This window comes from Periplaneta americana, chromosome 10, assembly GCF_040183065.1.
Source record: "Periplaneta americana isolate PAMFEO1 chromosome 10, P.americana_PAMFEO1_priV1, whole genome shotgun sequence".
Taxonomy (NCBI): domain Eukaryota; kingdom Metazoa; phylum Arthropoda; class Insecta; order Blattodea; family Blattidae; genus Periplaneta; species Periplaneta americana.
The window spans coordinates 182,085,432-182,106,683 of record NC_091126.1 but is presented as its reverse complement, the minus strand read 5'-3'; the positions used below and the strand labels follow the sequence as shown (position 1 = coordinate 182,106,683).

The 21,252-nt window shown below is 35.4% G+C and overlaps 1 protein-coding gene across 5 annotated transcripts in view; it reads left to right on the top strand.

Moving 5' to 3' along the window:
* The first annotated feature begins 1,288 nt into the window (after positions 1-1,288).
* Positions 1,289-21,252, top strand: part of ort (ora transientless) — a 244,997-nt gene continuing 225,033 nt past the window's right edge. The window contains exon 1 of one of the 5 annotated variants that reach the window (XM_069838560.1): positions 1,289-1,733. In XM_069838560.1, coding sequence (XP_069694661.1) covers position 1,733 — 1 coding nt within the window. In that variant the 5' untranslated portion in view covers positions 1,289-1,732. The remainder of the gene's footprint in view (positions 1,734-21,252) is intronic. The other 4 variants (XM_069838561.1, XM_069838562.1, XM_069838557.1 and 1 more) reach the window with 4 other exon arrangements.

Sequence of the window (21,252 nt, the reverse complement as noted above, 5' to 3'; positions counted from 1 at the left end):
AAAGGTATTTTCAGGGGGGGGGGGGATGTTTCTTACATCCATATCCGCGATGTTTCGAACCGTCTACTACAAATTATAATAGGGCATAACTTAAAACAGTCTTCCTCGTTTTCTCTCCCGCACAGAAACACATGCATACATCAATAAAACTTTTTTGTATGAAGCTTATTTTCCTGAAGATATCATATGAAATGTAAACTCTAATTATTTTATTTAATTAATTGATGAACTAGTGGACTTACTCGTGTTAAATATGAAATATTTGTCCGGCTTACAGCTGTTTAAATGCTTCACGCACCATCATCAGAGCCTACTAGATCGCGGCGTCATCTCGGACTTCTCTGCCTGTTAGGAGGGTGTGTTTTATTGTTGGAAGGTGTTGAAGTGTGGAGTCGAATAGTGTGTGTGTACTGAAATTGACACGAGTATGAATATTTAACACGAGTAAGTCCACTAGTTCATCAATTAATTATATTCAAGTGTTAAAAGTGGTGTACGCAAGATTCAAAATGTATTTTATTTAATTTCGTCTTTAAGTTTATACATTATACCGGGATAACTTTTCTTTTTTTCTGCATTCATGCGCAGTATGTTATTCATATTTCTCCAAGTGGAGGCCTGAACACCTGCAGACTTCTGACACATGAGTACAGGCTATTACAAAAGAAACATTACAGTGCTTTCATTCGTCAAATGAGGTATAGAAATTCTTATACATTCAGAAATTTAAAATAAATATAGTCCAGACACATGATCTGAAGACATTAATTCATCAATTTAAGCACAGAAACTCAATCATAAACAAAAGCAAAAAAGATTTTTTGAATTCAATATTTTCTAGCGTTAATAGAAAAAAAAAAAAAAAGAGTTCATACAAATTTGGGGGCGCAGTGCCCCCCCCCCCCCCATAACTCCGCCTATGTATATAAATCGCAGAAATCGAATATCTACATGATTATAAACTTACGAGGTTCAATTTCTCTCCTGAACCTCGCCAAGCTAGTTTCAGGACTTGAGTGCGGGACGAAAGGTACGAACGCTGCAGGGGAAATGTATGGATGCCCTGGTGAAGAGACCAGTGCATTGCGCAGCTTTCCGGTGATGAACCGTGCGGTTTTTTTTTTTAACAAGACGTAAAGCGCTGCAGCAAGACCGGTTTTTTTTTTATTACATTTGCTTCACCGTCGCTGCAGCAACCGTGCAGCAAATCAAAACACCGCTTTACGAGTTTGCTGCACGATCCATCATGGCAGTAAGCGTGTTTTTGTCCTTTGCAACGTTTATTATTGTTAAAATCGTCTAGTAATAATAATAATAATTTCATGTCATTATCATGGAAGTCCAGACTGTTTAACATGTTCGTTTGTTTTAAGGTTAAATTTATTACGACAGTAATAGAAGCCAATATTAATTGTTCACCATTTTGCAGGCAACTGGCCGAATTGCGTTTTTTTCCGACCTTTTTGCTGCAGCAAAGTCATGAGGCGCTTTAAAAAACGCACGTGTAACAGTGAGAGAGCTGACAGACTATGGCGGAAAACGTAAGAATGGTCGTTCTTCCTATTTTAGTCTTAATATATTCGTCTGTGAGTGTGACCAGTGTTCGTTTCCAAAAAAAGAAAATGAATAGTGTTCAATATCTTTTACAAACAATTTTTTTAGTTTTAATCTTGGAAGATAAGTGTAAAATAAAGAAGCTTGAAAGCCCGCTAGGAACGACTTCAGAATAGCGAGTAAGTACATATGTCATTATTGCTTTATTGAATTGTTTATTTTTGGTCCAGGGGACATATCTTTTTTATGTACTTATTTATTCATCTACCCTTGTGCCCTCAATAAAAAACATGTGTTTTAATAATTTTTAATTTGTACAGTATATAGGCCCTAACAGAGTTGCTCGTACACCTATATTATTAAATTAACCTTTGAAATGACCTTCAAAATATATCAATAAAACTGAATTCATTATGTTTGATGAGTTAAACACGAACACAGTGACATGAATAAAATTAATTTACATACACCTGTTACTTGCATAACGATTAAAAACTACATAGGCCTATTCCGTGAAATTCATGTAACACTGTTGTTCGTACACTTACCCCATGGAGAGGGGGAAGTTACGTTTAGATGGATAGTAAACAAGGATGCAGTGTGCACAGGGTTGTCTTTCATTGCAGGTCATTTGCTGTTAATCTATCATTCAGAATTTTATTGTGTACAATGGAGCGTCGTAAGAAGCTCAGTTCCAATTGAAAGGAAGTTATTGTTCGCCTGGCTCTGAAAGGCTATTCCTGTAGAAAAAATGTAAAGTAGTGTATAAAAAAGATTCTACAGTAGGCCTACAACACATTGTAGAAAAATTTCGAAATTATGGAACTTGGAATAACTTGGCAAGAAGAACGAAGCAAAAATTACAAAATGTATGTGACGAGAGATTCAAGTTGTCAAAAATCCAAGAATAAGTGTTTCACAAACTCGAGTCATGACTGAAAATCCTTCAAACACGAAGATCAGTAATCAAACTATCTGGCGTGTTGTGGAAAAGTGGTTATCATGGCAGAAGACCACAAAAGAGGCCGTACATTAGTGAAACAAATCGAGCTCGAAGATTGGACTTGGCTAAAGAACATATAAGTAAGGATGAGGAATTTTGGAACAGGGTGATTTGGTCAGATGAGATGAAGATAAATCTTTATGGTTCCGATGGCATTCATAGGATATGGAGGAAGCCCAACACAGATAGCGACAGAAACAACATATTACCTATAGTGAAACACGGGGGTGGATGCATACTATTGTGAGGATGTATATCTGCAAATGGTGAGGGGAATATTGAGTTCATAGATGGGATTATGGATAAGTATGTGTACAATAGCATTTTAAGGTCAAATATTAGGCACAGTGCACAAAAAATGGGGATACCACTTGTGTATATGTTCCAACAAGACAATGGCAGTAAACATACTGCTCAAATTAATAAGGACGGACTCATATGAAACATACACCAGCAACTGCGAACATCTCAATCACCAGACTTAAACCCCATCGCACATTTGTGGGCAGTTTTGAAAAAGGAGTGTGAGAAAGCAAAAGTGTACAACCATAGAGGATTTTAAACGTGTAGTGAGAGAAAAATGGGCTAAAATCAAACCAGAACAGTGTAAAAACTTGGTAAAATCAATGAGTAAGAGATACTAAGCAGTAATAAAGTCGAAAGATTATGCTACAAGATAGTAATTGTTTTTCAAAAGTGTAAATAATCAAAGTGTACGAACAAGACTGTTACATAGGAATGGGGCATGGTTTTTGTTTATTTTATTTCGTTTGATACTTTAATGTATTCAGAAGTTTATATTTGTCATGTTAGGCATGAACCGCCATTGGTTGGCAGTCATTTCAGTGTGAAGGGAGCAGTACGAGCAGCGAGGCTTAAGGTGAAAACCTCTAAAGGCATGGCTACCATCTTGACTCGCAAGCTTGAGGGGGGACCTGGGAGGGGGTATTGATTTGCTATCGAGGCTAGCCTTCGGTCACAATATTATGTTGCGCTATATTGGTGTTCTCTTTAAGCGCTGCATTGTTGAGTTTAGTTTAATCAAAATTGCATACGTGTGTGTGTTACATATTAATTTTGTGTAAAATGGCTCATACTGAGAGAACATTCAGGTCATTATTTGCAGAATTAAAAGAGAAACCGTTTTCAAGTTGAACGTATGAAACAAAATGTGCTTACAAAGATAGGAGATCAACACCACATTTACATATTAAAATAGCGGGTGGAGGAAGACAAAGTAGAAATGTTCAGTTTTTATGGTATAAGAAATATTCTTGGCTAAGAGGTTGCTCTGAGACAAATAAGTTATATTGTTTTACCTGTATTCCATTTGGGGATAAAAAATGAGTGGTCATCTTGTGTGGTCTGTGTCACAAAAAATTTTTATAGTAAAGCCAATAATCATCTGCTCTATAAAAAGGTACAAGGTAAGCAGATTTTTTCAACCTACCCAGTATTTACACCTTAGCTTCGCCAATGTAATATAAACCCTGTCTTTTAAAATGCCCCATAAATAAAAATCACAGGGTGCTTAGTCTGGGGATCGAGCAGACCACAATCCTATACTAATCACCCTCTCATCAAACATTTCAGCAGTCGCACGTAGTGAAATTTGATCAGTATGAGTTGTCCCGTTTTGCTGAAACACACCATACATTGGTTTTTATTCAGTTAATTGAGGAGAAAACAGATAAAATAATTGTTAGGATTTTGTATCGGTCAACATTAATTGTTTCACGATCGATTATTTGTTTTGCACTTAATGCACATCATACACCTACCTCAGGATTATTTCGAGTCTTAACATGTCCGCGCAAGTGAAACCGTGTCTCGTCAATAAAAATCACAAATTGTGGGTCTAAATGGCCATCATGTACAGATTTAATAAAAAAGTTGCAAAAATTGATTCTCCTATGTGAGTTCCCAGGCTCTACGACGTGCACTTCTGTAATTTTGTATGTAGGCCTATGAAATTTAGTAATTTTGTCGCATTATGTGCTGATGTACGGCTGACCTCAACTTGTTGTGCTAACTTCGTGAGAGATTTTCGTGGCGAATGTTCTAATTGAGCACTGATGTCATGAAACTTTTCCTTAGTTTAAGCATGGCACCTTCGTTTTCTTTTCTTAGTTTAAACATGGCACCTTCGTCTTCTTTTCTTGTCCAACACTGATCCTGTTGTTTTGAATTTATTCTCTGTTGAACGAACTGTAGACCAGGAAAATGTTCTTGCAATTGTCTGTGACACTGAGTAGGTGGTTCGTATTTTAAAAAGTTACAACAAATGGAAATTTTTTTTCTGTATTGCACTTCTGAACCACGACTCAAACAGAGAAATGAAAGTCAAGACTGCACACAACACACTGCACTGAAAGTCAACTCAATACTGCACAAGCGACAATCAGTGGTTATGTGTGTCCTTGAATGGCACGTGCACAACTAGGCATTGCTGCAACACAGGTCCTGTTAAGCGAGCTGAGGAAGATAAAAAGTTTGCACTACAAGACTACATATTATGCACGTATAGACCTAGGAATAAAAGTCTTTGTGAATTACAGGATTGCTTTTAACGTATTAAAATAATAGTTCCTTCATATACCAGTAACTCATTCTCATGAAGCTACATTGTAGGCGTACATATTCACATCTCTCTGTGTAACTGTTACAGTCTCAAACATTTTTTAAATATTTTTTCGAGGTTAATGAATAATCATACTGATTTTTATTGACACAAGTGTGATATTTAAGTATTGCATAACGAAGAATACAGTGTTCATCTGGTTTGTCGTTTGTCTGCCAACATGACCATCTGGACTTGACTCAAAATCATACTAGGAATATCCAGTTTTTTTTTAACAGGGAAATGAGTGAAAGAATTTCAGCATTGTCATAGTCACAATACCTTCCTGCCCTGGAAAAGACTATTTTTCTTATCTCTACTTCCTGAATTGGACTCCATAGATTAATGCTGAGCTGTAGGAGTGGTATACAGTAATTGTTTCCTGGTAGCCGCCAAGGTCTTCGAGGACAAACAGTGTCCATTTACGACAGTTCTAATATTCTCTACCTCACTGGCTTTCGAGTCGAATGCAACAGACTTCTAATTCCAGGGCGTGTGTAGCGCTATGGTAGTAAATTCAATGAATTCAGAGCTTTTACAACGTATATTAATATACATATCGTTGTTCACTTATTGAACCTAAATAGTTTGTACAATGGCTCTGTCAATTTAAAATCCTACAATTTAATTCAATTATATACAATGCCGTACTAATGAGTTAGGATTGTTACATGAATGAACATTATTTTTTGCTGAGATTTCTAGATTTTTGAGAGTACATGCTGGGTAAATATGAAAATATCTCTTATTTTATTAGACGTACCTGCAATTTTGTTCTTTGATACTAAACGTTGTTGACATAACTAACAAATGCTATGCAAATAAATCAGTGTCTGCTGAATTGACTTACTGCTGGGATGGCTTAGTAGGCACATATCTACAGCCTTTTTGCTTAGTATAGTGGCAATAACTGCTTTCAGCCCTCTGTATCTCATTACAGAATGGAACATCCACCCAGCCAAAGATACTGCCCAGTGATTTATCTGTGAAATTAATGTAGACCTACTATGATTTATGCAAGTAACACTCTCATTTGAAGTGTTACTATGATTCATATCATAATGGTACTGAAGTTCAGAAGTTAAATATATCTCCTGATAAACTTTGAAATGAAGAGTGTGAATTATGGGAGTTTTTCAATAAGCATCTTTCCTCAAAAGATTGATCTGCAGATCGTAAGAAGTGGAACATACACATTAAAAAGGCAAAAGCTGCTAGAGATCATTACAGAAGACATGTACTGTACAGTAATATGTCAAAAGATAACATTATTAATTATTATTCTGTGAACCTGGAGAAAGTGATGATGCTCCCTCGCCATGGCATGTTTATATCACATTCACCCAAAGTTTGACCCTTTACAATGACAGATTTATTTCAGTGGCTAGAGGAAATAAATTACTATCTGGAGCATGTTTGTTGCATGAAGAAATCCGTGAACGGAAGAAAGAAGACATAAGATCGCAAAATTTTACACTGTCTTTCTATTCTATTTCAAATTCTGCGCATGTCAACCCCAAGTTATCTGTCGTCCCGTCTTGTGTATTTATGATCCATAATCATAACCCACATTACGACGAAGTGAAGAGAAGCGAATAAAAGCATTTGAAATGTGGATATGGAGAAGAATGGAATGTGTGAAGTGGACAGATAGAATAAGAAATGAAGCTGTGTTGGAAAGTTTGGCTGAAGAAAGAATGATGCTGAAACTGAACAGGAAGAGGAAAAGAAATTTGTTGGGTCACTGTCTGAGAAGAAACTGCCTACTGAAGGATGCACTGGAAGGAATGGTGAACGGGAGAAGAGTTCGGGGTAGAAGAAGATATCAGATCATAGACGACATTAAGATATATGGATCATATGATGAAACGAAGAGGAAGGCAGAAAATAGGAAAGATTGAAGAAAGCTGGGTTTGCAGTGAAAGACCTGCCCTTGGGCAGAACACTAAATGAAATGAAATGAAATGAATCATACCCTAAATACTCGATCTCAGATCACTGGCATATTGAGTATACCTCATCATAACATTTCCCGATACTCTTCATCATTCACTGTTTTAACTACTCGTCATTGGACTCCCTACCTCATACCTTAAAGTGCTGTCAGACATTGATTACTTTCAAAGGCAGGTTGTCAAATAGACTGCTTAGACTATGATCTTTCAAAATATAATTTCTCTATTATGTGATTATTATTTTTAATATAAAATATTCTGTATTATTTTAATAATTCCTTCGATTGACATTGTTGTAATTGTTTGACTTTAACAATTATATGTAACTAAACTTGTCTTCATTTTGCACTTACTATAATAATAATAATAATAATAATAATAATAATAATAATAATAACACAACAATTAATTCATAATTACAGTTATCTACTACTACATCTTCTATGAATATATGACAATTCTTCTCATTACCTTCTTCTTCTTCTTCTTCTTCATCATCCATAGGTTGTTTCTCAAGAAACTCATTCTGACTTAAGTACCGGTACTCCAGATTTTCCTCATCTTCCAGTGAATATAATTGTTATTATTATTATTATTATTATTATTATTATTATTATTATTATTGCTATTATTTTTGTATTGTTCCTGTACTGCTATTATATTAATTGTTATGAATTCTTATATTGGTTGAGTGGAAGAGAAGGATTTATTGCCTTAACTCTGCCAGTAGAAATACATCTATTATATAAATAAATATAAAACACATGAATATAAAATAAATATAAAGTAAATAAATAAATGCATATATCTAGGTAAAGTAAAAAAAAAATAAATTATTTATTTCATAGGTTCCTCCCCACTTCAGCTCGTGATTATTAAACTATAAACTTATGGGTGGGCAACTAACTGCGCAGTGCAGAATAAGAATTTTGCGCTCTTTACCTTACTTTTCATTTTTTCATTTCATTTATTGTGTTTCATAGATCTTACATTAGCAATGAAGCTTTAAGATGTGGAACAAGTAAACAATTTTACAAGATTACAATTTTTTGGCGAAATGTAGTGAGATGAGGCTGAGGATTCGCCAACAAATTACCTGGCATTGTCCTTATGGTTGGGGAAAACCTTGGAAAAAACCCAACCAGGTAATCTGACCAAATGGGGATGGAGTGAGGTGAGGCCGAGGACTCGCCATATACCACTCGGCATCAGTCCCATAGCTGGGAAAAACCTCGGAAGAAACCAACCAATCAGACCAAGTGGGGGATCCAACTCAAGCCCGAGCGCAGCTCCGGATCAGGAGACCAGCAAGTCTGCTGGCTGAGCTACATTGGTGGCTCTACTAAAAATATAGCTACAGTACATAGCAATCAGATGATTAAATTTACAAACCTAAACGATTATTCATCAGTTGAGCTATGAATTATAATATATAGTAAGTAAGTTAATTCAATTTAAAAGCATAAACAATTAAATCAGTTGAGATAAAATTGATAATACACAATGGCGGGTCATGGGTATTGAATTCAGAGGGGCTGCAGACACAAATATATTATAAACCATGCAACTTATCTTATTTAAAGATTAGTTCCATGTGCCTTGTCTTGTAAGTTGCAAACTTTTGAATCACCTTCTTGTTAAAGTCCGATATGTCGTTTAACATAGTCTTTTCAATGCACAACATAGTTAATGCGACCAGTCTCTCTTCATTCATCGTATTTTTAAGTTAGGATTTTTACTCTTTTCAAACACGAAAAGCAATGTTCTGGTTCGAAAGTTGCCATTGGTATGGTGATAGCTATGCATAGTAGTTTCACAACTTCTGAAAATGAGGCCTGCAAGTTCTCAGATAGAAGAAACTGCAAGAGCTTGACTGCGCCACTGATATTTCTGAATTCTTGTCTCTGATACAACACAGTGAGTTCCGTTTTTAGTTTGTCTTTATGGAATATTGGAAAAAACTTCACACATACATTTAGGTCATTTTCAGGAATGAGCTTTTGTAGCATTCAAATTTTTCTTGACCAGAAAAGAAGACATTATCGGATGATCTATGAACTGGAATCAGGTGTTAGCTTGTGTGATAATGAGGTCACACACTTCCTTGAATGCTGCAACCCTTGTCTGAATCCCTTCGACCTTACCACGCTTGCTAGGATTTTCATGTTCACAGTTCTTGCTGTTCAACTGTGCACTGTTCCATATTGTCTGTATGGCATTAACAAAGCATGATATGCAGATTTGAACCTTAGAAATATCTAACTGGCGATGTTATGGTTGGTTTTATAATATATCTACATGAGGCATCAATAAATGAAAAAAAACTGAGCCAGAAATTGAATTCAGGATCTTCAAGAGTACGCACCAGGGTGCTTGCCTCATTTATTGTGATGTTAGATATTTCAGATTCCATTATGGCTTCAAAACATTGTAGTAATGGCTCCTTCTCATGAACAACACTTACTGTTCTTATTTTAAAATTCCATCTTGTTGTGCCAGCTGATGGAATTATCTTTGAAATACATGAATCTAATATGTGGAGATCAAGAGAAGAAAGCAGGGATACTGGATAAATTAGCAAAAAAAATATGCTAGCCTTTGTATTTTGTTTAGCAGCTCTTTCCATTATGAGATTCAACTGATGGGCATAGCAATGCACAAAATAAGCATATTTGTAACAGTCAGTGGCATGCGGTAGCATGACGTGAAGGGAAGCAGTGCCTGTATGTATGCCATTGCTCGACTGGGCTTCGATGCCTGTTGGCTACATACAGTGTTTCCATGGAATCACTTCCCCGAAAAAGTTATCAGCGCACGCCGCTGGTAACTATCTCTAACTTTTGCTTGTACCGCATTTAATACACCACTCATCATAGCTGCTCCATCGTAGCTCTGTCCAATAAGCTTACCTTTCTTTTGTTTTAAAATTGTTTCTAGCTGTGAAAGTATGCACTCTGACATTGCATTTGCATCTTGTCCAGTTGGGTTAAAGAAACCCCAGAACCTCTCCATGCTTTTCCTTCTTTGTTACTTTACCGAACTACAATCACAAGCTGAAATTTTTCATATATATCTGTGGTCTCATCAGCAAGAACAGAGACAAATTCGGTTTCCTCAATCTCTGCTAAAAGTTCCTCTCTGAATACGTCCAATATACATTCCAGTAGCTCATTTTGAATACTTTTGATAGAACTTTAAATGGCGAAGAGCTCTCCAAATGGGACTTGAACATCGAATCTATTTCACTTGTATATTTCACCAAATTGAGGAATATTTCTTGATTGTCAGACCCTATCTTTTCATTATGCCCTCGTAATGCTAACTCGTTGGTTGCACAAAACTTTCCTGAATATTCACTCTTCCCAACACAGCCAAGTTCAAGGTGTTATTTATATGTTTCGTCGAATTTGCATATTTATTGAGCCTTTCATTTAGTTTCCTAAGATCGGTTATGCCTTTCTGAATCCAACTACAATCGCCACCAAACACAAGACATGGAAAACAGAATAGCGCATTTTTAATATCACAGCCTGTCAGCCACACAGACTTCTTATACACATCACAATTAAACCTCCTCGTATATTCTTTTTTTCGCCTTGTTGAATACTGTTTTATGTGTAGCACAGGTGTAGATCTTCCACGGCACTTAATTTCACATTTCTCCTGAATTGTTGGACAGTAAATACTGTACAGAATTAAACATTGTTGCACTTATTATATTCAGAACATTAAAGAAAACGTATTTAAAACTGCGCGCTACTGACAAACTGTTGTAAATTTTGCAGCGCCTGGTGACTCTGAATTCATGGCAAGTGCTAGCAGGGGGAGGGGTGAAACTAAGGCGCAAAGCATCCGTGACTACACTGGCAGCTGCAGGGGAGAAAGTGGCTTCACCCATAGTCCTTGTCTCTGGCAGTACCAGGCTGAGGGGAGGAAGTGACATCACTAACGATTGCATGCATGTTGATGAGAGCGAAATTTAAAAACAATTAGAGCAGAAAAATAGAGACTATATAATAAATGTATTTCACAACATAAAACGAGACAATGAGTCGCAAATGCCTGTGGTGCTGCAACTCCGCAGCCCCTGATAATACATATCGTGCAAATTACTTCAAATTACAAGCATAAACAATTCAGTTGAGCTTTACAGATTACCGGTACTATTCAGTTTAGAGCATATACAATTCATCAGCCAGACTATACATACACATACAATACACAGTAAACAGATTAATTCAATTTACAAGCATACTTTCGTTAAGCTATACAAAATTGTACAATTCATATCAAGTAGATTAATTCAATTTATAATCATAAACAATTCATCAGTTACCAGGCATGCCAGAAATCAGACTCTAAGGCCCAATTGTATAAAACTCCCTGACTAAAGATCAACTTTGATCGTAGATCGAAAAGTGAACCGAGTTCAGACACTTCTTCTATTGTATAAAACTTTTCTGCGATCAAATTACCTTGGTTCAAATGCAATCTAAGTTCACGTGAAAAGGATCTGGCAACATCGCATAAACAGGTGAAATACGTGATGCGTGGTCCATGTTATACCTATTTCTACTCCTCTTGATGTTATACCCGCGGTTATTTAGTAAAGGTGCGTACACACTAAGCGAACGAACGACAAACGATTGCGTTCGTTGATTGAAATCGGTACGTGTGTACGTCGCAACAAAGGCAAACCGATCGTTTGGTTTGCCTTCGGAAGTGATCCGTCGCTTGTCGGTACATCAAAGGAAGTTGGTATTCGTTGTGGACGGGATTTGCCACTAGCTTGTAATTCGTAGCAGAACGCAGCGCTTAGTTCAATTTCACTAACAGGATGTCGAAACTGGAGTGGACGGAAGGCGCTGTTATAAATCTTATTAATGCATATAGGGAGCAGGAAACTTCATGGAATCCCAAGCATCCTACTTACCACAATAAAGTAAGAAAACATGATGTTTAGGAACCTATTGGAAAGATGTTCAGCTGCAAGATAGGCGAGTCAAACACGTGCAAAATTTGAAAATTATTTTTGTTTATTTATTTTCAGTAGATACATGTTTTTTTTATTGTAGGGAGCAGAAGTCAAAAAGAAAATTGAATCCCTATTGACATCATTCCGGAGGGAAAGACAGAAGTCCACAAAAAGATATGAAATGGGGAGTGATGAAGTGTACGAGTCAACTTGGTTCGCGTATAAACATATGTCGTTCCTTTTGGACAAATTCACGCCCAGAAATAACAAAGTTCCAACATTGTGCACACAAAATAAATTATTGGCACTGAAAAGTGTCTTTTCGTAAACATGATGCGCATACGACAAACACAGACATGCCAGTATTTTTAGTATTTTAAGATAATTATTGTCAGTGAGGTATCCGTGTACTGAAACTTTCCCCTGGGGCCTATTTCATAAAAGTAATAATTTAATACCATTACTGAAAAAGTAATAACACTAAGTAATATTATTACTGTTCTGTTTCATAGAAGTAATAGTTAATAATATTATTTATTACTGTAAACGCTCATATTATTACTAAAATAAATAATATTACTAAAGTGTTTCATAAAGCAGCAAAGATAATTAAATTTATTAATAATATTAACGTTAGTTCCATGACTGTATTTTAAGTAATAGTTTAATAATTTGTAAAAAGTAAATGCCAATGTAGGGTTAGATTTTGAAGATAAAACCGTGAAAACATTTGAAATAGACAATTCTGACTCAAATAGTGATGAAGAGGGAGTGTTTGTCCGACGTCCAAGAAATTTTAGACAACGAATATCCTACAACCATATGCAAGAAAGTTACGAATATAATGAAATAGTTGACCTTTCAATTCGAGAACTTCTCGCAAAAAACTCTGTTTCTTCAAGTTATTTTCACGTCTTTTCCCCATTTTAAAAAGCATCAGAGACAAAATGAATTATTAACAAAGTCCCTCTTCATACTTACAAATACTTACAAACTGTCATAGGCGCCAATGTAGATGGACCAGGCTGAAATTGAAAACTATTTTATCTTATTGTAAAAGAGGAATTGCAAAGGGTGAAACCTAAATTAAATTCAATTACAGTATAGAACTGTTAGAAAGTAATTACTGTATATTTTACATTATTTTATGTTATTTGAATGATTGAACTTAACATTTTTTCCCTCCTTTCTCGTCATTTTTTAAATTATAATAATTGTTCAGAAATATATGCCTATAGGACATTTACATCACAAAATTCAGTAATATTAATATTTTCTGTACCTATTGAAATGTTTTTTTCAATGTATACTTGTGACAACCTGAATCTATATACTCTTCACTAATTAACATTGTGAAGATCTTGGTGAGCCAAAATCTTTTGCAGACATATATCAACAAGTAGATCTATTACAAAATATATGGATTACTTTAAACCACCCCTATTGAGGGCATAAACTAAAATTAACTTACGAGATTTATAGGTACTGTATCTACAATTCCACATCACAATCTCTAATTAGAACATATTTGCATTTTGTATAATCAGGTAACTTCTTGAAAATACTACTTACAACATAATCAGCAATAAGAACCCATTAAGACAATTTCAGTATTTTTATTAATTTCGTCACAACATTAATCTTCTACAACATCCACACCTTCAAACTCAAACACGATATTTTCTAGGAACGACTTCACCGCGTAAGTACTTATGTTGTTATTGCATTACTTATTTATTTTTTGGTAAAAGAGTAATTTTTATGTGTATTTATTTACGCTTGCACCAATAAGTACTTGCGCAGTATTCCGAATTATAATGGAACTTGAATATATCTTACATAAGACGCTTTGCAGGGTCCACCAACTCTGTCGTTAACACTGTCCTTAAGGCTGTTACAATATTGTCATCAAAAGTTTTCACTGCTTAACATTTTCATATGGTACGGTACTTCTTTAGATAACGAGGTGCAAGTTTTACACACGCCCGCGCACACACATGCTTCTGTCACTGATACACTGTTTTTGGAATTGCAAACTTTACAACAGCAGAGACGTGAACAATTAGGAATGATAAATATCTGTTCACAATATTTTAGATTTATCATATTGTTTCTTTTACTCGTAAATCAACTGAATCAAAATAACAGAAACAATAACTTCGAGTTGCAGTGATTTACAATCTTATCTGAAATAAATTATGTCCCAAACCTTCACACATATTACGATTTACTCTGTTGTTGCTATTAAAGATAGTACTTCAAAACTTATTTCATTCAACAACTGTTAACAGAGAGAATAGTATAAATAGCTGTAGAGTGCAGACCAACTTGATTATGTTTATCAGCCTTAACCTCAAATCATCTGGCTACTGTATTTTATGACTCGTGCAAAACGTTTATGAAACAGAATTTAGTCGGTTAATAAAATTGTTTTCATGACTGTAATAGCCTACTATTAATATTATTAGTGTTTATGAAACAGGCCTGCACGTGCTATAATTATATTTTCGTCTGCCTTTATAGCAGACAATCAGCGAATGTGAATGTTTTCTGACAATTTGCTGATGATTTGTACGTCGCTTCAAACAGCGAACGAACCGTTGCTTACGGGATTACACAAGCTGGCGCATAGCACGATCGAGAGTAGGTCACTGTGAATCATGACAATTTCTGCCGCTAGGTTCGCCTCTCTGCCCTATGAAATGATGAATAGTACCATTACAAAGCATTGTGCATCGTGAAAATAGTTCGATTAATTGTGCATTACTGATTGAGTACGAATATTATAAATATGCCAAGCATATTACAGTGTTATTTGAAGTTTGTTCAGCTAAGTTATATTCGAAAATTGTCTGTGTTTTGCTATGTGAAGAACTCGGTACCAACAGGTCGTATCTTTATAGGTTAAGGTAAATGTCAAAGTTCTCTCATATAACAAGCAATGCTATGTTAAAAGTGGCGAATTGCTTTTTCCGACTCTCGAATGATGTGACCCGAAATGTAAAATAATTTCATGCATTGTTTCACTTACCAAGCATTACTGATATAGGCCTAATGAAAATGTGAATGACGTGATGTAAACATTGAAGATAATGTTGTTACTGTTTTCCCTTTCTCTTTTAGAAAATACCGACAAAAGTAATGAATTATCTTCATGCTGTACTTATTAGGTAATTAATGTGTATTTGTCTGTATTTTAGACCTGTGTATTGTTACGTAATTATCAGTGAATTAGGTTAGAGAACTTGACAAGGTTAGTATGAGATTAGGTAATGCACCTCAAACTGTAACTAATAATGGCTGCTGCCGAAATAGGCTGAGGTGGTTATCGTGTGAAACAAATTATATCTGGAATATCTAGTTTTATTATATACGGATACGTAAAGTTTTTTTTTTTTGTTTTAGCATGTGTTTGTAATTTTGTGAGGTTATGTCTAGCCTAATTTCTTTTTATTCTTGTATCATTACCAATACATTAATTTATTTTATATTCATTTCAAGTGTTACATCTATGGTGGCAACTCTACTTATGTTAGGATATGAAGTAACAGTATATATTCAACTTCATCATTTGCTAAAAATTAAAGAAAACTGTATGTGTTCGACTCATTCCATCGTCATTTCTTCTTATGTATGTGAACCACGTTCGTTCTAAAAGTGCTACAATAAATTAACACTATAGACAACGTGATGGAACAATTTACAAGTTACTGTTAAAATGCTCAACATTTTCAAGTGGTGCTATACCCATTGTTTCAAAATGTACATACATATTTCTACATTTCTATAAGAGGTGTCATAAATTATTTCAGCATATTTGTAAATTCTTCAAAATTAATCCTTCTAATTAGTACCATAAAGTAATGAAATAATATAGCCTAGGCCTATATGTGATTTTATACTACCGGTATTGATGTTGATCTTGGTAAATTAATCCAATTTCACAGTGTTGTCTTTTGTATTGTGGTTCATAACAATTATAACAGTATGTACGTGGAAATGTTTTTAAAATAATAAATTCTAGCTCATGATTTTAAGTGGTCGTTTCAATGGGAGGTTATATTGGAAAGATGATCACAAATGGATAATTTACTGCAAGATACAAAAACTGAATATAAGTGAGTGTTCCGTTGAAAGTGAAAGTGAAAATTTCGTTTTACAAGAGCTAAGTAAGCGTACACGCACTAAAATACTACAGTGTTTACTATTACTATGCTCAATAGATTAATCAGTAGGCCTATAGAAATGTTTTCACCACTGCAAGAAAAAATCGCGCAATAATTATACTTCTCAGTTATTGTGGCGTCCGTATTTTTTTTAAAAAGAGAGGGAAAAGTTAGGCCTTGTTGCAAATGCGTAATTGTGAATTCAAGGAAATTAAAGATAATGCAGTACCTTAATTAGTTGCAATATCTTATTTAATAACAATATTAATAATATTAGGTGAAAAGGGTAGGCTATAGTGCGTATATGTAAGATGTCAATTTATTTCCGGAAATGTTTGGTGTATGAACTGAAGTACAGAGCAGACAGTCCCTCAGTTTATATGTAATATGTTTTAATATCAAGAATGACAGCCTTTTATTGTAATATAATTGAGGAGTAGAAGTTTGCAAATTACGTCTATTGTCCATAACATATTGTACGAAGCATTTAATAAGCAATGATGAGTCCTTTAAATGTCCCAAATGTCAATGTCTTTTAAGTGTTCTGCTATGAATATATAGGGCAGAACAGCGCTCCGAGCGGCGGAATTGGCATTACGAGGGAACCACTTCAGACTCGTTTTTCAAGCTCTATGCGCCAGCTTGTATAATCTCGTAAGCAACGGAACGAACAACGAAGTTTTGCTTCATCATTCGTTCGTTGTTCGTTCGCTAAGTGTGTACGCACCTTAAGTCTATGTGTTATACAGGTTTGTTCAGTGTTGCCAATCTAGCGACTTTAACTCTTTTTCAACAACAATTTCTTTTAACTTTTATATTGCTTAAATAGGGATTTAGTGACCTTTTTAGTACCCCAATAGTGACAAAATTTAATCTTTCTTTGTTGATAATGAGAAATCTAGCGACTTTACAACTACTTTTTGGCGACTTTCCGTATACTCTGTTGGAGACACTGGTTTTTTGTGCAATATAAATAATGGCGGACAATAAGAAGAAGGTTGACTGTTCTCCAAAGAGTTTGTAATATATAACTAGCAACGAGTTAGATACTTGATAACTAGAGACACCAATGGCGCTAGTGTAGCGTACAAATTTGAACCGATGTTCGGCCGCCATTAAAGGGAGTTGATGCTTCGCCGGGAGTGCGAGCAGTTCATGCTTATTTGAGGAGTACGAATAAATATAAGTACACCTGAAGGGAAATAATAAGAAAATGGTGAAATACTGCGCCGCAAATAATTGTTATAACATAGCTTGCTATTGTAGGATGCCCAGGAAAACATACAGATCTTGATATTTGGAAAAATGTTCTAAATGCAGTTCCTCCTTTCAATGTGTTTACAGAATGTCGGAACATTTCTTGGATAACATTTTTTTTTTCCAGAAGCATATTAATCTGGTTTATACGGTTGATTTCAACAATGTATGTAAGGGTTAGGTGCCATCATATTACAGTAGATTATAATAGCAAAGTGCATAATAAAATCCTCAGACAGTATCTCTATAAAACTGTTTTATTTCAGAATAAATTACGGTAAATCATGTAATTTCCGTTTGGTACTTCTAGTTTATTCGTGAAAATATAGCTGATGGCCACAAATTTATTACCACCACCACAAGATGCCTTACCATCACTACTACTAGGTCTACTAATACCAAATACTAGGCCTATTAATACCAAATATTAGACCTACTAATACCACTACTACAAGGTCTACTACTACTACTACTACTACTACTACTACTACTACTACTACTACTACTACTACTACTACTACTACTACTACTACTAGGCCTACTATTACCACTACTAGGCCTACTATTACAATCAGCACCACCATCACCTGACCTAATAATACCACCAATTCTAGGCATACTATTACCACTACTATTAGGCCGAATATTATCACCAATACTAGGCCAACTATTACTACTAGGCCTACTCTTACCACTACTACTAGACATTTTAATACCACAAATACTAGGCCTACTAATTCCACCAATACTAGGCCTACTAATATCACCAATACTAGGCCTACTAATACCACCAATACTAGGCCTACTCCTACCACTACTAATAGGCCTACTAATGTCAACAATAGTAGGCCTGCTCTTACCATTACTAATAGGCCTACTAATATCACTAATACTAGGCCTCCTAATACCACCAATACTAGACCTACTCTTACCACTACTAATAGGCCTACTAATATCACTAATACTGGGCCTCCTAATACATCAATAATAGGCCTACTCTTACCACTACTAATAGGCCTACTAATATCACCAATACTAGGCCTACTGTTACCACTACTACTAGGCCTACTAATATCACTAATACTAGGGCTCCAATACCATCAATACTAAGCCTACTCTTACCACTACTAATAGGCCTACTAATATCACTAATACTAGGCCTCCTAATACCGTCAATACTAGGCCTACTCTTACCACTACTAATAGACCTACTAATATCACTAATACTAGGCCTCCTAATACCATCAATTCTAGGCCTACTCTTACCACTACTAATAGGCCTACTAATATCACCAATACTAGGCCTACTGTTACCACTACTAGACCTACTAATATCACTAATACTAGTCCTCCTAATACCATCCATACTAGGCTTAGGCCTACTCTTACCACTACTAATAGGCCTACTAATATCACCAATACTAGGCCTACTATTACCACTACTACTAGGCCTATTAATATCACCAATACTAGGCCTACTAATACCACTAATACTAGGCCTACTCTTACCACTACTAATAGGCCTAGTAATATCACCAATACTAGGCCTACTAATATCACCAATACTAGGCCTATTATTACCACTACTACTAGACCTACTATTACCACTACTACTAGACCTCTATGTCACTACTACTAGGCCTATTACTACTACTGCATTAAAAAGCCTGTACTGACAGCTATACAATTAATAAATTGTTTAATGATAAAAATTTATTCTTGTTATGTTTTAAATCAGGTTTCCAGAATTTTGATGATCCCATATTTCACCACAACATTTTCTAAGCACCATATATCTTTCTCTTCCCTTGCATGAAAGGACTAAAATATAGATTATTTTAAATATTACAGTAGATAGCTATTATTGTGACCTTAAACAATACTGGTAATACTGAAAATTCATGTTGGCATTGCCATTATTCACTATTTCACTTACTTATCCCGAGTATAAACTTATATGTATGATTGAATTTATTTTTTTATAATATCGCCAAAGATGAATCATATAATACTTCAATAAATACAGCGCTCCTCTGCCATTCATCTTTATTTCATCACGACCCATCCTTGGTAAAAGACGTTTAAAACAGTGTCTATCACCAGGCTACATCAATGTATTGTGGTACTGTTTCCGAATTTCGCGCCGCAAACACTCCCTTTAATGGCGGATTCTAGCCGATTCAATTTGTGACATTTTCCTTGCCTGCCACTCACGGGTATGTGTCTCTAGTAAGTATTACAAACTCTTTGCTGTTCTCCGAGTTGTTAACATCAGGGGCGGATGCAAGGGGGAGGATTAAGGGGATATATCCCCTCCCGAAATTTTGAGAAAAATACGAAACAAGAAACAAAAATAATATTAATTTTAATTCGTGAATGTACATAGGAATTAGAGAGTTTTCCACGTAAATTCTCTTTGCTAAAGTGCTAAATTCCAAGAACTGCAGGGAGACAAACACAGCCTTCTTACTTCAAGACATTGAGTTATGAAGAATATTTCAGGCTTTTAATTTTCCTTCCCTTCTTAGACTATTTCATTAATCAGCTCAAGGACAGGTTTTTAAATCATAAGGGAATCCTAAAGTCCATACAAACTTTGCTGCCTAAAAACATAGTGCGAGCATCAGATGAAGATTTAGAAACTGCTGTTGAGGCTGTAGTGGTCAGTGGCCTAATGATGTTGATGCATCACCAGAGTCTTTCTTCAATGAATTGAAGATGTGGAGAAGAAATTTCCTTGATCAGAAAAATCTTCACCTAATAACTACTGATTTTATACCATCTTAGAACAGGTGCAATGAAATTGTTTTTCCCTGCACTCACAAGGCGCTGAAACTTTTATGCACATTGCCTGTAACTACAGCAACACCAGAACGGTCGTTCTCAACATTGCGGTATTTGAAGACTTACTTGCGGAGCACGATGGGAGCAGACAGATTAAATGGACTGGCCTTGATGTATATACATAAAAATGTAGAAGTAAAAGCTCATGAAGAACTGGATGAAATGTCTAAGGAGACTCGTCGCCTTCTTCTGTAAATGTCATTCTTTTTGTATTGCAGTCATTGTAAATGTTAAAATTAAAAAATTATGGTTTATTTAACAACGCTCGCAATTACCGAGATTATATCAGTGTCGCCGGTGTGCCGGAATTTTTTCCCTCAGGACTTCTTTTACATGCCAGTAAATCGACTGAGGCCTGTCACATTTAAACACACTTAAATGCCATCGAGCTGGGTTGGGGTAGAACCCGCAACTTCGAACACAGAAGGCTGTACAGACTACGCTACTCAGGCCAACTTCTAAATGTTTGTGACTCGGAAACAAATTGTGAATATATAAACTTATTTCTCATTACTCCATTTTTACTATCTCCTCAAATCCCTCCCCGAAAAAAAATCCTGCGACCGCCCCTGGTTAACATGTTATCACAGTCTACTATATACAGTCGCGAAGCTCAATATGTAGTAAAAATGCAAACATGAGTAGTTGCCCACCACTAGGATCGCTACTATCGCCTCATCATCGCAGATCTCTCTCCTAGCAGACGACAAAATATGTTACACTTTCGTTGTCGTGTTCTTTTGGAAAAATTAACGCCTTCCTTCCATTATTGAAATATTAAATGCATAAAGTTAATTTATTATTTTAATGAAGTATATTAAATTCCACCATAAACTCGAAGATACCTGCAAGAAATAGGTTAATATTATTTTTGTTTG